Source organism: Lissotriton helveticus, chromosome 6 (assembly GCF_964261635.1).
Source record: "Lissotriton helveticus chromosome 6, aLisHel1.1, whole genome shotgun sequence".
Lineage (NCBI taxonomy): Eukaryota > Metazoa > Chordata > Amphibia > Caudata > Salamandridae > Lissotriton > Lissotriton helveticus.
This window is the reverse complement of record NC_136067.1, coordinates 2,037,028,952-2,037,041,862: the sequence shown is the minus strand read 5'-3', so window position 1 is coordinate 2,037,041,862 and position 12,911 is coordinate 2,037,028,952. Positions and strand designations below refer to the sequence as shown.

Below are 12,911 nucleotides of genomic sequence, written 5' to 3'. Positions count from 1 at the left end.
AGTCTAAGTTGGCCCTAGTTAGCCTTCTGACTACCTCAAGACCTTTGTCTACCTCGTCCCCAGAGAGTTCCTCTTGATCCTCCTCCTCAACTGCATTGGCAGTGTTGGGGAGGTCTGGATCCCCAGAGGTACCCTCTAAGGCTGGCATATTCCCATCTAGCTGAGAAATCTTTCTCGCATCATAAGTCTCTAAGAGACCTATTAAAAAGGGAACGGTGGGGTTAGACCCCTGTTTCAGTTTCCTGGAGGTACACACTTGTCTCATCTCCTGGAAACTGAGAGCTGCATATCTTGATTTGACCTGTGGAGGGTCAATATCCACAAGGGGAGTCTCAGTAGATTTTCCTTGGGTAGACATGCTTTTCTAGTGAGGTGTAAGTGGTGCACTTACCTACACTATATGTTTGCCTACTGATCCCTTGCTAGAGTTGTAGTTTAGGGTGTGCTTGGCCCTAGGAGCTGCAACAGCTGGTTCAGTAGAACTCAGAGTATTCTAAGCTAAGTTATATGTACCTTTAGTACTTATGTGATCTTTCACAAGATATTCTTAGGATATGTGTGGTAAAACAACAGCAAGCTCAAATCCCAACCGCTGCTCACCAATGTGAGAAGTTGGCCTGATATGCAGTGCTCACTATTCTAGTGATCACTATGTATCAGTCCAAACAACCCTTATTGATGATTGGTTGTAAGTCAACCTTATAGACCTGCTATCCTAGTAGCATGGATACGAGCAGTCTAAGGCTAAGACTCTAGAGGGCGTGTTAAGCCAGCTGTTTTACCATCACATTACCCCTTGAACACCAAGTGAAAGGACACCACACAAGTTGTTATGAAAATAAACAGTGTATTTATTTATAACAAGACTACCCTGGCTCTTTATTAGACAGGGAGCTAAGCACACAACAAAACTCTTATAAAAATACTTCAAGTCGCACAATTTACACAAATGCCCGAGGGGCACGAAAAACCATATACTACAAAAGTGGAATGCGAATTACTAGCAGGTAAGTAACGATTCTCAGAGGCTTTGGGATCGCTAGGGCTGGACTACTGAACCTTTAGATTACTAGCAGGAGGCCTAGGGAACTCGGGTGCAGAGTGTGCACTCTCACGCGGGATGCGGGACAAAGTCTATGGAAACTAGAATTCACAAAGTTAGTGTTCTCGGGCGAACCCGACTAGGTAGGTCAAAAACGAAAGTGGATCTGGACCCTTGGATAGTGAGGCTATGCTGAGGCACCGAAATGCCGAAGTTACCTAGCCCAGGGGCTGCAGCTGCATAGGTCTGAAAAGACGTCGGGATTATCCGTTGACGAACCAGGAGCCTGAAGGAAAGGAGTTGCTGGCAGGCGACCAGTGAAGATTGTTCGAGTGATCCAAGCCTGGATCGAAGATAGATGACACCTGAAAGCAGAGGGGACCAAGTTCGTGACTACTAGCCAGTAGTCAGGTGGCACCAGGAGGGCACCGGATGGTAGTCACCTCGACTAGGTGAGTGGGCGACGCTGGGCTCTGTAGTCTCACGGACCAGGAGGCGTTGTCGGCGACCAGGATGGAGGTACGAGCTGTCCCACGATGGATGATGCTCTCGACGTCGCTGGACCCAGGATTGGGGCAACAAGTCTTGGCAAATTCAAGCCCACGCGGTGGACCTAAAATGGCGTCTGGAGTGGACCAGGAGGGTCCGGGGTGCTCCTCTCTTGGAAGGGAGCAAGGGCCAGTCTGGAGCAACCAGACCAGCAACAGTGATGTCGTCGGGCGTCGTTAAGAAGGCCACAAGCCTGCGGGCTAGTAGCCAAACAACGCGGTGAGCAGCAAAAAGCAGAAGGGCCCCACGCAGATCGTGGAGATGCTGGGAGGCTGAACTTCGGTGCTGGGGCTGCTCAGGGTTGGGGCTTCTCGGACCCCAAAGCACTCACCAGAGGATCCCTCGGCGGTCGTGCTGGAAAGAAGTCGTGCAGTCTTGAAGATGGCCGGTCCCTCGAGGTCTCGTCGCACCCACGGTTCTCAGCTTGGCTGTAGAGGTGGGTAGAGGTCAGAGGTGCCAGGGAAGCCGGTTCTCGTCGAGCTGGGCAGTCAGATTCCGGAGGAAGGACTTGCAGCAGACCGCAGCGTTCTTAAGATGGTGCCTGCGGATGCAGGGTGACTACTCCTTAGTCACAAGGGAGAATCTTGGAGAAGAAATCTTGATGTCCTTTCGTAGAAAGTCGTGTCTTGATTCCAAAGATGATCTAATTTGGAAGGGGGCCTGCTCCTACCTTTATCTTGGAAAAGGGGGCTGGCACGCGACTAAGTCCTGCCCTATGGGTGGGACCAGGAGGGGGGTGGTTACACCCCTCTCCTTTGGCGGGCTTTCCCCAGCTCAGGGGCTGGTGTGCCCCTGGAACTGGTTCAAGCCGGCCTATGCACAGTGAGCACCGGGGTGCCACTTGCAGTCACCTTCCTCTGTAGCCCTGCCTACCTGGAATACACAAAACCCTGTCTGGGACGGTGCTGGCAACGCCCCTGGCAGGAAACCCTTTGTCCTTGCCTCCTGCTCTGGGAGGACTCCCAGCAGCAGGAGGGCAGACTTGTGTCTCAGTGGCAGCATCCATTTTGTGGATGCCAAGGCTCTGTCTGACTTTAACCGGGGTTACAGGTTACATCCATGTCGTGTCCCTCTAGAAGGGTGGAATGCTAACCCCGTCGCCAGAATTGGCGAGGGGTTAGTATTCCAATTCGTATGACACCTTACTCGACATGTTTTGATAAAGCGATACCAGAGTTGGCATATAACCGCGAGGATTATAATGCACTTAAGAGTATATGGTATGCGATATCATGGAAACGGCTAAGGGATAGATCCCTAAAGCCGCAGACAGGCTCAGCTCATGCCAGAGCACTATCTCGCACGATTCCAAGCACTCTGCCTTCAGGATTGTTAAGGCCTGCCATAGGAGTGACTGATAGGAGATCTGTGTGTCCATTTAGGTTTAGATATAGGAATACTATATCTAAAGCAAAGGGTGTTTACACCTCCTTGCCCCAGCTGTCGTGCAGCCAGTTGTGTCAGATTTAGTTAGTCAGTCCAGGGGTGGCATAATACATGCTGCAGCCCCTGGGAGACTTCTGGGTGCACCTCAGCCCTGGTTACAGGGACTTGAGAGGGCCCAGTGCCAATTCAGTACCTGGGTACAATTTGGATTAGAGAGAACAGCTAGGCTGTGGGTCTGATTAGCAGGCCCACAGCCAGGGAAAGTCGTAAACCAGTGAAGCAAAAAGCAAAAATCTGGGTGATCATAGGATTGCAGACCCTACTCTCCTACAATGTGCGATGGTGAGAGGCGGGCACGGAGGAGCTCCGGAGTCCCGCTTCCACCTACATCGGCGTCTAGACCACGCCCCCCTTTATCTCTCTCTTCATCAGAGAAAGAGGGGCTTTACTGGTCAGTAGCTTTTATTGAAGGGCATGGCATTGTAGGAGTTGTTGGCTGAGGTAGAGCCGGCTTTCCTGGGGGTTGCGGCTGAGGTGGTGGTGGATCAATCTGGGTGTCTTGGTTGTCAATCTGCCTATTAGCCGCCAACATGGCATGGGAGGTCTTGGATTAGAGATGGTGGTAGCTAACTGTATCTGTGATGGGTGCTGTTTATGCAGGTTTTTGATAAAAGTAAAAATTCTGTGAGCTGCATGAATTCGGGGGGGGGTTTAATGAAAACAATGTGTAATGATATTAGATTGTGAAATAGGCAGGTGTCGAAATACTAAAATAAGATGTAATACTTGAATATGTGATTATAGTGATGCAATGAATATTTTCTTATATCTGGTTTATTTTTCAACAGCCCTGATGATGTCCTTCATTGGACGAAACGCGTCGGCTGTTTGATTTTTTTGATCATTTTGGATTTGCTTGGAGTATTGAAAATAATTTTGGGAACTGTCGTCAATGTGTGACGGATACTTGAATAATAAAGAAAAATTTGGGAATCAACAACTTTATGACCATGTGATATTTTTATGAAGTGGAGTCCACTCCCTCGAATCATAGAAGCAACTTTAGTCAGTTTTTGGATCTTTGGACGGTGGATCCTTTCTGGGGTTTGAGTGGACAACGGATCAAGATAAGACATTCTGATTTAAATGAAATTTGGTTGTTTTCTGTGCCACAGTTTTTTGGCCCTTACCGTCGCTCCTATTAGTCAAACAGTATATTAATCTCTTTTCTGATATCTCAGGTCTGAAAGGAAAAAAAATGTATACACAGGAGCGGTCACTGGAGGTGAAGGAAAACTAGGTCTATGTTTAACTGATTGCTGTGTTAGTAGCATCTAAGGATGATCATAAATGTGCTTGCAAATACAATGACTAGTACTCTTCAGGTCAGTATAGCATCAAGGTTGTACCCAGAGGATACAGGACAATCTTCTTTCTCATTTCATAGAGGTGTCAGCTCTATTTGTGGAGGTGAAGATCATGCCAGAATTAGAAACTTGAGCTTACTGGCTTTTTATAAATCAGAGTAACAATGAGAGAGTATGGCTACATAAATATACTATACGGGAAGGATGACTTTTAATACTTTGTGGCCTAGGGATAGAAATATCTAAAAAAGACAGTGCCCTATATGGGTATATATTATGGTAAAAACGTAACTTTTTCTAATATGAAGGGAAGTTATTTTTACAAGCAACGGGGACTTCCATGGGAAGCACGTTCGCGCCCAGCGTGGCGGGACTTTATGTATACCGTTTTGAGTGTGATCACATACTGGCACAAACTAATCAATTTTCGTCAAATATGTTACTGTGGCAACGGTACATAGATGACGTTTTGTTGATCTGGAAAGGAGATGAAAGTTCCCTTATACCCTTCTTTGACTGGGTAAACAGTCTGAATCCTCATCTGAAGTTCACTCATGACCATAATGAGGACAGATTTGTGTTCCTGGATGTAACCATCTCCCGCGTAGGCAATGAATTACGTACAACAACTTATTTTAAACCAACATCAAAGAATAACTTATTGCACTATTCGAGTTTCCATCCACAAGCTCTGAGGGAAAATCTGCCTTTTGGTCAGTATCTCCGAATACGATGCAATTGCAGTGACCTGAGTGACTTTAAGGAACAAGCCCGGGATCTGACAGGCAAATTACAGCACCGGGGTTATCCTAATCGTCTACTGGATTAAAGTTGTTAACGGGCCAGAAACCAACATAGGGATACTCTCATTGAGGACCATCCGAAAGAAGCTCCTTCTGAAGTTCCTCTGACATGTGTGACGACATTTAATCCATTGTCAAATGCAGTAACTCGTTGCATAAACAAACATTGGAGAGTACTCAGGAGTACGAATCACGATTGGGAAAAACCTCTATTCTCCTTTAAACGAGCAAGAAGCCTAAAGGACGCCCTTGTCCATATCCGCCCCATGAAGCAATAGAACATCAGTACTGAAGGTGTTTTGAATGCTTGGGGTTCCCATGTGGAGGATGTAGTGTGTGTCCTCTGACGACTACCACCAAGATCTTGAATCTGGAAACTGGAAAGGTCTGGCAACAAAGGAGTCACACGAATTGTAATTCTTGTAACGTCATCTATTTAATCACCTGCCCTTGCGGGTTGAGGTATATTGGAATGACGACAAGACGAGTGAAATTACGGATCGGTGAACACCGGAGTAATATCCGGTGCCGCAAAAGTAACACAACATTGACCGCACATTTTTTGCAGCAAAACCATACACCAGACGAATTAAAGTGGACCGTTATCGAACAACTAGCCCAGGGCTCTGAGGCCAGATTATTCGAAAAAGAGCAGAGGTGGATATATCGCCTCTCGTGCCACCAAATCGGCCTTAATGATGATATTCCTTGGGGAACAGTAATGAAAAGATAACGACAAAGAACTTTCAACACAATGTAGCAGGACCACCCCCGTTCTGTATAATTTGTAGTTCTGTAAATTACTGTGATTATTTGACCCTAAATAGGGTTCCCATACTCTTTAGGGGTTCCCATATTTCATGGCTTACCAATATCAGAAGCCTGTTACCAACCAGTCATTCATAGTACATGATATCTAGAAACTCACTCCTTCTCTCTAGAAATTCAGTCTGATACAGTGATAGCTATTTAGTCTCCCCCTGTTAGTCACTAATAAATGAATGTTAACAATTCAGTTTGCCCTGGCCAAAAAAAAAAAAAAATAGGTGATTCATACGTGATTTCCAATAGACTGATTTTTAATACACTGATATTACTGATCTATCAAATTATGGGCAACTATTATTGTGATACATATCGTCTTCTACTATTGAGAAAAAGATAATAAACGAGCTACTTTCTGTGCGATTAATCAACGCGGTGTTGACTTTATAGCGCCTGATTCGAGAGAACGCGTTGCTAAGACCAACACCTGCAGGCTTACTGAACACGGGGTCAGGGTCCTGTCTGGGATGGTTTAAATAAAGTTTTTCTTCAGAAAAAATTAAGTAAAGAAAGATACATATGGCAGGCTCCGTTTCACGACAACATGTTCCAGCGCTTTAATTTGAGGGTCTCTTTTAGGGTCCCAGAAAGATTAACAGTGTAGGGCGAATATAAATACTGAGATGAGCTATGTCATTATTTCTAGTTTGAAATGTACGATGATAACATTGTTTATCGTGTTCCTTTAAGAAGTGGGGCACGCATTGTGCACGGCGATCACGTGACCCGCCCCTGACCTCCTTTTCTCTGAGGCGCCGCCAGGGGAGTTTACCTTCCGGGCGGCGGCAGTGATTGGAGTAGGTTGATGGCGGCGAGTCGCTACGAGTGAAGTAAGTGCGGCTTTGATAGCTGAAATTCTTGAGGAATCAGAGCAGTAGCGAGAAGGGGCTGACACCTGTAATAACGCTACCATTTTCATCCTGAATTTATAGAAACCGTAGCGTGAAGAGTGCCCCCACCGCTAAGCCCATGATGACAGCACCTTAGGATCGTGATGTAAGTAAACAGGCTAGGGTTTCCCATTTTTTAATCTAGTCCCTTTCCACCATCCCTTCTATGAAGGGTTTTATTTTGGGACTTCTTTTCTGTGAGATGGGTATGTTATGCACCGGGGAGTCAGGAACGGACTACCTCTTATAAAGCATGTTTTTGCCACGTGCACTAAAAACAGGGCTCTGTTGGCTGACAATGTTGTTTAGATAAGGTATCTTAAACCAATGTGATAGCGAATTCAGAGATGTGATGTTCGCAAAATGGGGATTGAACTTAATAGTTGCACCCCCTATTTACCACATAATTGTTGTCAATGTACAACCTCACCAAGGAGTGGACCTTGGTGCAGGAATGGAATGTTTGTTGGACACATGCATAAAAACACGAGATGACTGGTTCGTGTGACCAGTAAAGGGATATTTATGAATACGAATTTATTCATTAATACTGTGTTTTATTATTCCACAGATTTTGGCCCCTGAAAAATTAGGATAGCCGACGGAAAATTCCGGTATTTTAAATATATTTTCTTTTCACACATTATATCCACCTGGGATGGACGTGCCTTAGCGAGCGTGGACCACCGGGGATATTCCCTTTTTTGGTCATGAAGAAAGCTGCATTAATAATTTTGGACAGCTGAAACATGTCGACCGAGATTCTAAAGGATACAAGTGGTTAATAATATTACCCTTATTAGTATCCAACACGTTTTTAACAATATTAGCTGACCACTGAATAAAATTGGTTCTGGTACAGCTGATATTTTTTAACTTCACTAATCACCTTCACATAACACAACATTTAAAAAAAATGTTTCCACAACAACCAGCTCCGCTGCAATTCAGGCGTTGAAGCACACTGGAGGGACATTCGGTTCCACCAGTGTGAACCCTATGATGAAGCATGTCACCACTAGGGTGAGTGAGGGTTCTTCTTAGAAATACGTTTTTTTTCTCTCTCTGTATGTTGTCCACTCATTCTTTGTTTTTCTCGTGGTTAACACTTCGTCACTGACGGTGTGATTTTGTTTTCTTCTGGTGGCATGGTTTCTAAAAAAAAGTCTTTTTTACTACAGCACCGACCAGTCACTCTAGTTGTTTTTTGCACATATTACTAGGGATATAGGAGTGACCTTTGAATATCCTTACTCTCTTGTTGTTAGTATATATATTATGGTAGACACGTCTATAGGCACAACCAAACAAAAAAACTTGCACCCCAAAATATTTGCAGGGGGCCACAAATATTGCCATTTTTGACCAGGAGTATGAGAGGTGGCGGTATCAAAGATCCCTCCCCAAATAAAACTCTCTCATTCCCCCAGAGAACTTATATTTTAACTACAATTTGTATTCTGGTGGAGTATAGGTCCTTGAAGATAAATATCTATCCTTCTTTAATTCGGAATGCACTCTATAGTTCTTGTATCATGTGTTAGGGCCCGATTTATATATTGGCGGAGAGAGTACTGCTTCGCAACCAAGTTCGCTCCCCGCCAATATAGTGGTCCGCCCACCCCATTTACATACGGGCGGAACTTAGGGTTAAGCACAGCAGAGACTATGCTGTCTGCTGTGATTAATCCCCTCCAATGCCTCTGGGGAGGGGGGGCAGTCGGCAAAATGGCTGCATGTCCACCCACCCAATTTGGAAGGACAGACATGTATTAATTTTTTACCTGTTTCTTAAGGGCAAGAAAAACTTGGAGTTAAGAAACAGTAAAATCATTATAATGCTCCCCCCACCATTGGAGAAAACTCCCTTGGCGAGGGTGAGCATTATATCTTTTCTTGTCGGAAAGAAAATCTAGTTTCAGGATATTCTTTATGAGGAGAATAATGAATTTCTCTCTGCTACAGGGATGTGCCCTGTGCCCTGCTGCCCCACAGCAGAGTAAAATACCTTAATGTGATCCGCCACGTGGTTCCTGGCAAAGCTTTTATAAAAGATCGCCTGCCTGGCGGTCATTTATAAATCTGGCAGGTGGTCCTTCCACCAGGGCTAAGGAGTAATTTACTCCATTATCCTGGCGGACACCAGGCAGTCTACCAGGATTTAAATCAGGCCCTTAGTTTAAACCTTCAATGCTGGCCTACTATGCTCAAAGCAAAAGATAGGCTTTACAGTATGGCCACAGAAGGACTCACTTCCAAATTGGAAATGTTAATTACTCCAGAATGTCTAACTATGAAAAGCAGTGTTTAGAAGTGCATTTCTGCTTTGGCATCAACAAACATTTGCTATTTGCTAGTCTAGGTACAACATGTCAATCTACAAAGGTCTCTGGACAGAAAAGTAAGGAAAATATTTCTTAGATGTAACAAAATATTTGCTGCTTATGTTGTGGATTACATTTTGTGCACTATCCTGCCATCTAGTATTGGGTTTGGAACATTTGAACTTGTTTGTTACAATAGTTTAAGCTTTGCTTTCGAGAACAACCCCAGCTCATGTACCAGAGACCACAACACATCAATTTACAGGTGCTACCTTATATTAGGTTATTCTCCTCAACCCCCACCACAAGGAGAAGGTATGTCTGCTTAAACATGAGCAGTGTAGTGTGAAATAATTAGTAAAGACAGCTAGTACAAATTTCCATTTACTGGGCAAGTGGGTGGCACATTTGAATCTACAACACGTCACACTGCGAATAGTTGATTACATTTTCCACTTGCAGCAAGTGTTACTGTAGATCAAATGCAGTGCAGTGAATTAAGATAAGAACAAAGCTCGATCCCCAAAATACTTACGTGAATGGAAAGCAGTTATAGAAATTCATATTTTAAAAACTATTTAGCCCACTTGGGCTTCCTTCTTTTCAATAAGAATGTTTTGTAAAAGAATGAACAGATGACAATGTTGCTGCCTGTCAAATATACGTACGTTGGATGCTGCCAAGGAAAGTATTGGTAGCTCTTTTTAGGTCTAGCTTGACTGTGCAGCTGTAACCTTCCGTATGTGATCAACCTAAAAGAGAGCTTTCAGGAATACTACAGAGAGGGACTTTAGCTCCGTCCACATGTAGGAATAGAAGCAGATGTTCTTATTGGGCAGAAGTTGTGTGCTTCTAAGAAATAAATGTTTCCATTCTGACCTGTGATTATTATGTTTGTTTATCCAGCTGCCTGAACCGGCAGCAGAATGGCTATCTTGACCTCTTTGGGGTGGAGGGGATAGTGGAAGCACACATGTGGTAGTGCAAAGCTGATAAGTGTCTTACAAAAGTAAATAATTTACAGTGTTTGTCTTTCTCTGGCAGAAAAGCAGATGAGAGAAGGGCAGTCATGAGAAAAGTATTGCTGTTTTATAGTCCCAGTACACTCCGCTTCCATCATTAACTTTAAAATTGAAAGGACAGTTGAGTGTTCCTAGTACAAATATCCCCCCTTACGTCTAAAATGGCTGTGAGGATGCAACAGAACATGAATGCATTGCGATGTCAATGTGATTTCAGACATTACAGTGATTTTATCAATTATGTAATCGAACATGTCATGAGTGATGTAATATGTGAGGTAATTAGCAGTGCATGACAAGGGTGTGAGTTATAGTTACTTAAGGGCACGAGTTACAGTTACTTGAGATAACAATAAATTGTGAATTTTAATGTTTTGTTTAATGTAAAGTAAGACATTATTACCATACCTAACTACAATGCCTTTTGCACTGCAGAGGGTTTGAGCACAGATCCTGGTGCCCAAACCCTGGATGGGGGGGAGCACATGGCTGTAAATAAAGGGCATAATTGAATAAGCCAGAACAATTGATTTTGTCAAAGGGTCAAAACAGCAAAATATAAAAATGAGCTGATTGGCTTTATTCACCCCCAGTCACAGATCTGGGTTAAATCAATAATTTGTTTGCTCACCATGCCACCCCAGTTTGCACCCAACCATATGCAAATCAGTCTTAACCCTGCTCTCCATGGGAATAGTCCAGCCTGAACTGCCAGGGTAGGTCCTCCCTGTACCGGAAAACAAGCATCCTGGAGCCGATTTCCAGGTATCACCACTCATCAGCCAATTGCTCTGTTTGCATTTGTCACCCTACGTGCGACGGGTATGCCCAGACGTGGGTCCTGTGCTGGCAATGCCACTGGAGTCAAGATATACAGGCGGATGAGGGGTGATGCCCTGAAACTGGTCCCAGGATTCTGGTTTCCGTTCCGGCGGACCTGGCCTGGCCGTTTGGACTGGACTTTTCACAAAGGGGAGCATGGTCAAGACTGATTTGCCTATGGCTGAGTCTAAACTGGAATGGTATGGTGAGCAAAAAACTATGGATTTAGGCCCCGATCTTTGTACTGGGGGTGAAGGTTTGACATCGTTCAGTACTGCGTCCATCAATTGTTCTTTTAGCATTTGTCACCCTAAGGGAGACGGGTATGCCCAGATGTGTGTCCCGTGCTTGCCATGACACTGGAGTCGAGCTATCCAGGCTGATGAGGGGTGAACACCTTGAAACCGGTCCCAGGATGCTGGTGTCCAGTCCAGGGAGGACTGGTCTGGCAGTTTGAGCTGGTCTGTTGCCACGAGGAGCAGGGTTGAGACTGATTTGCATATGGCTTGGTCCAAACTTGAATGGCATGGTGAGCAGACCAACAATGTATTTAGGCCCAGATCTCAGTAGTGCATTCCATCCATCAATTGTTCTTTTTTCAATATCAAATATAACCATCTATCACTTTTGGGGGAAACATATTTACAAGGAGATATTCAAGTTGATCATACAAAATTTACCAGTAAGTTTAACGTGTCAATACTTTGGTATTTTATGGAATGTGGTTACCATCTACATGCCGGAGACATACATTTCCATGTGAAAGATTATTAGAATAATACATCAAAATATGATCCTAGCTGATAAAGCAGGTGAGCATGTTCGTTGACATCCTTTCTTATGGAAGCAACAGTCACATATAGCTAACTGACATATACCTTTATCAGTATACAATGGAAAAACAATTTCTCAGATAAAATGGAATGAAAGGTCTGTCTCCCTAGTGCATGACTACTTATTGTTTTCTTACTGCTGCTTACCTCTAGTGCGCTCATCTATGATCTCCTTGATTTTCGGTTTTTCTGTGCTTTTCCGGGGTTTTTTGGCTGGTGGAGGAGGGGCATAAGCGGCAGCATCTGATTCTACCCAGATCTCTGTGTAAACTTCTTTGTAGGGATCACGCTCCTCTGAAACCAATATCGAGAACAGTGAGCGCATAGAATGCACATCTCAGATTTTGCCTGTGCAGCATATACTTGTTATAGATCAAATATTTTATGCTGCTATGTATTAATTGGTCCAGGCATTTACAAGCAATTCCTAAGTACATGAAGAGGAAAAAAGCTTGACCATTATCTGCAATGGATATACTTATTTTACTGTAGAACAACCATTCGTTAGTTCGTCCCCCAGTATCAGATAAAGACTCAACTACTCTCGCTTCAGGAGCCTCTGCCTCATTATGGATCATCATTTTAACATGTTTATGTTGTGAAGACTTAAACAATGCAAGTGCCCCACAATCTTAGATTTCTTTTGGAGCCAAAAAAAAGACTTATTTCACAGTGCTCATGAAAAGCAGTAGATGGAGACAGTAGTGCATGATTTGAAACTGGACGGCAACATGGGGGGAATATTGTCATAGACCCATCACTTTAGTCCATAGCTATGCATCTTCCAGAGATTCACACACCTAGTTCAACCGTTTTAAAACGTACATGTATCTATAATCAGGAAAAAAAATACACAGTGATCATGACAAGTCCCACGTCTATAACCCCTCATAGTCTCAATTGCCATCACTTTGAGACAGCTGTCACTGTGTAATATTTGGATTTCATTCAGGAAATGCACTTTAGCCTTCAAGTGCTCATCAATAATCCACAAAGGAAGCGCAATTTTCACCTAATATTGCTTGAGGCATTACAAAAATCATCCTAG

The 12,911-nt window shown here is 43.9% G+C and overlaps 1 protein-coding gene across 8 annotated transcripts in view; it reads right to left on the bottom strand.

Moving 5' to 3' along the window:
* The window catches only part of DNMT3A (DNA methyltransferase 3 alpha), a 2,120,215-nt gene that overhangs the window by 737,708 nt on the left and 1,369,596 nt on the right, over nt 1-12,911 (bottom strand). For all 8 annotated transcript variants that reach the window (XM_078650037.1, XM_078650035.1, XM_078650036.1 and 5 more), the window contains one exon: nt 12,011-12,157. In XM_078650037.1, coding sequence (XP_078506163.1) covers nt 12,011-12,157 — 147 coding nt within the window. The remainder of the gene's footprint in view (nt 1-12,010; nt 12,158-12,911) is intronic.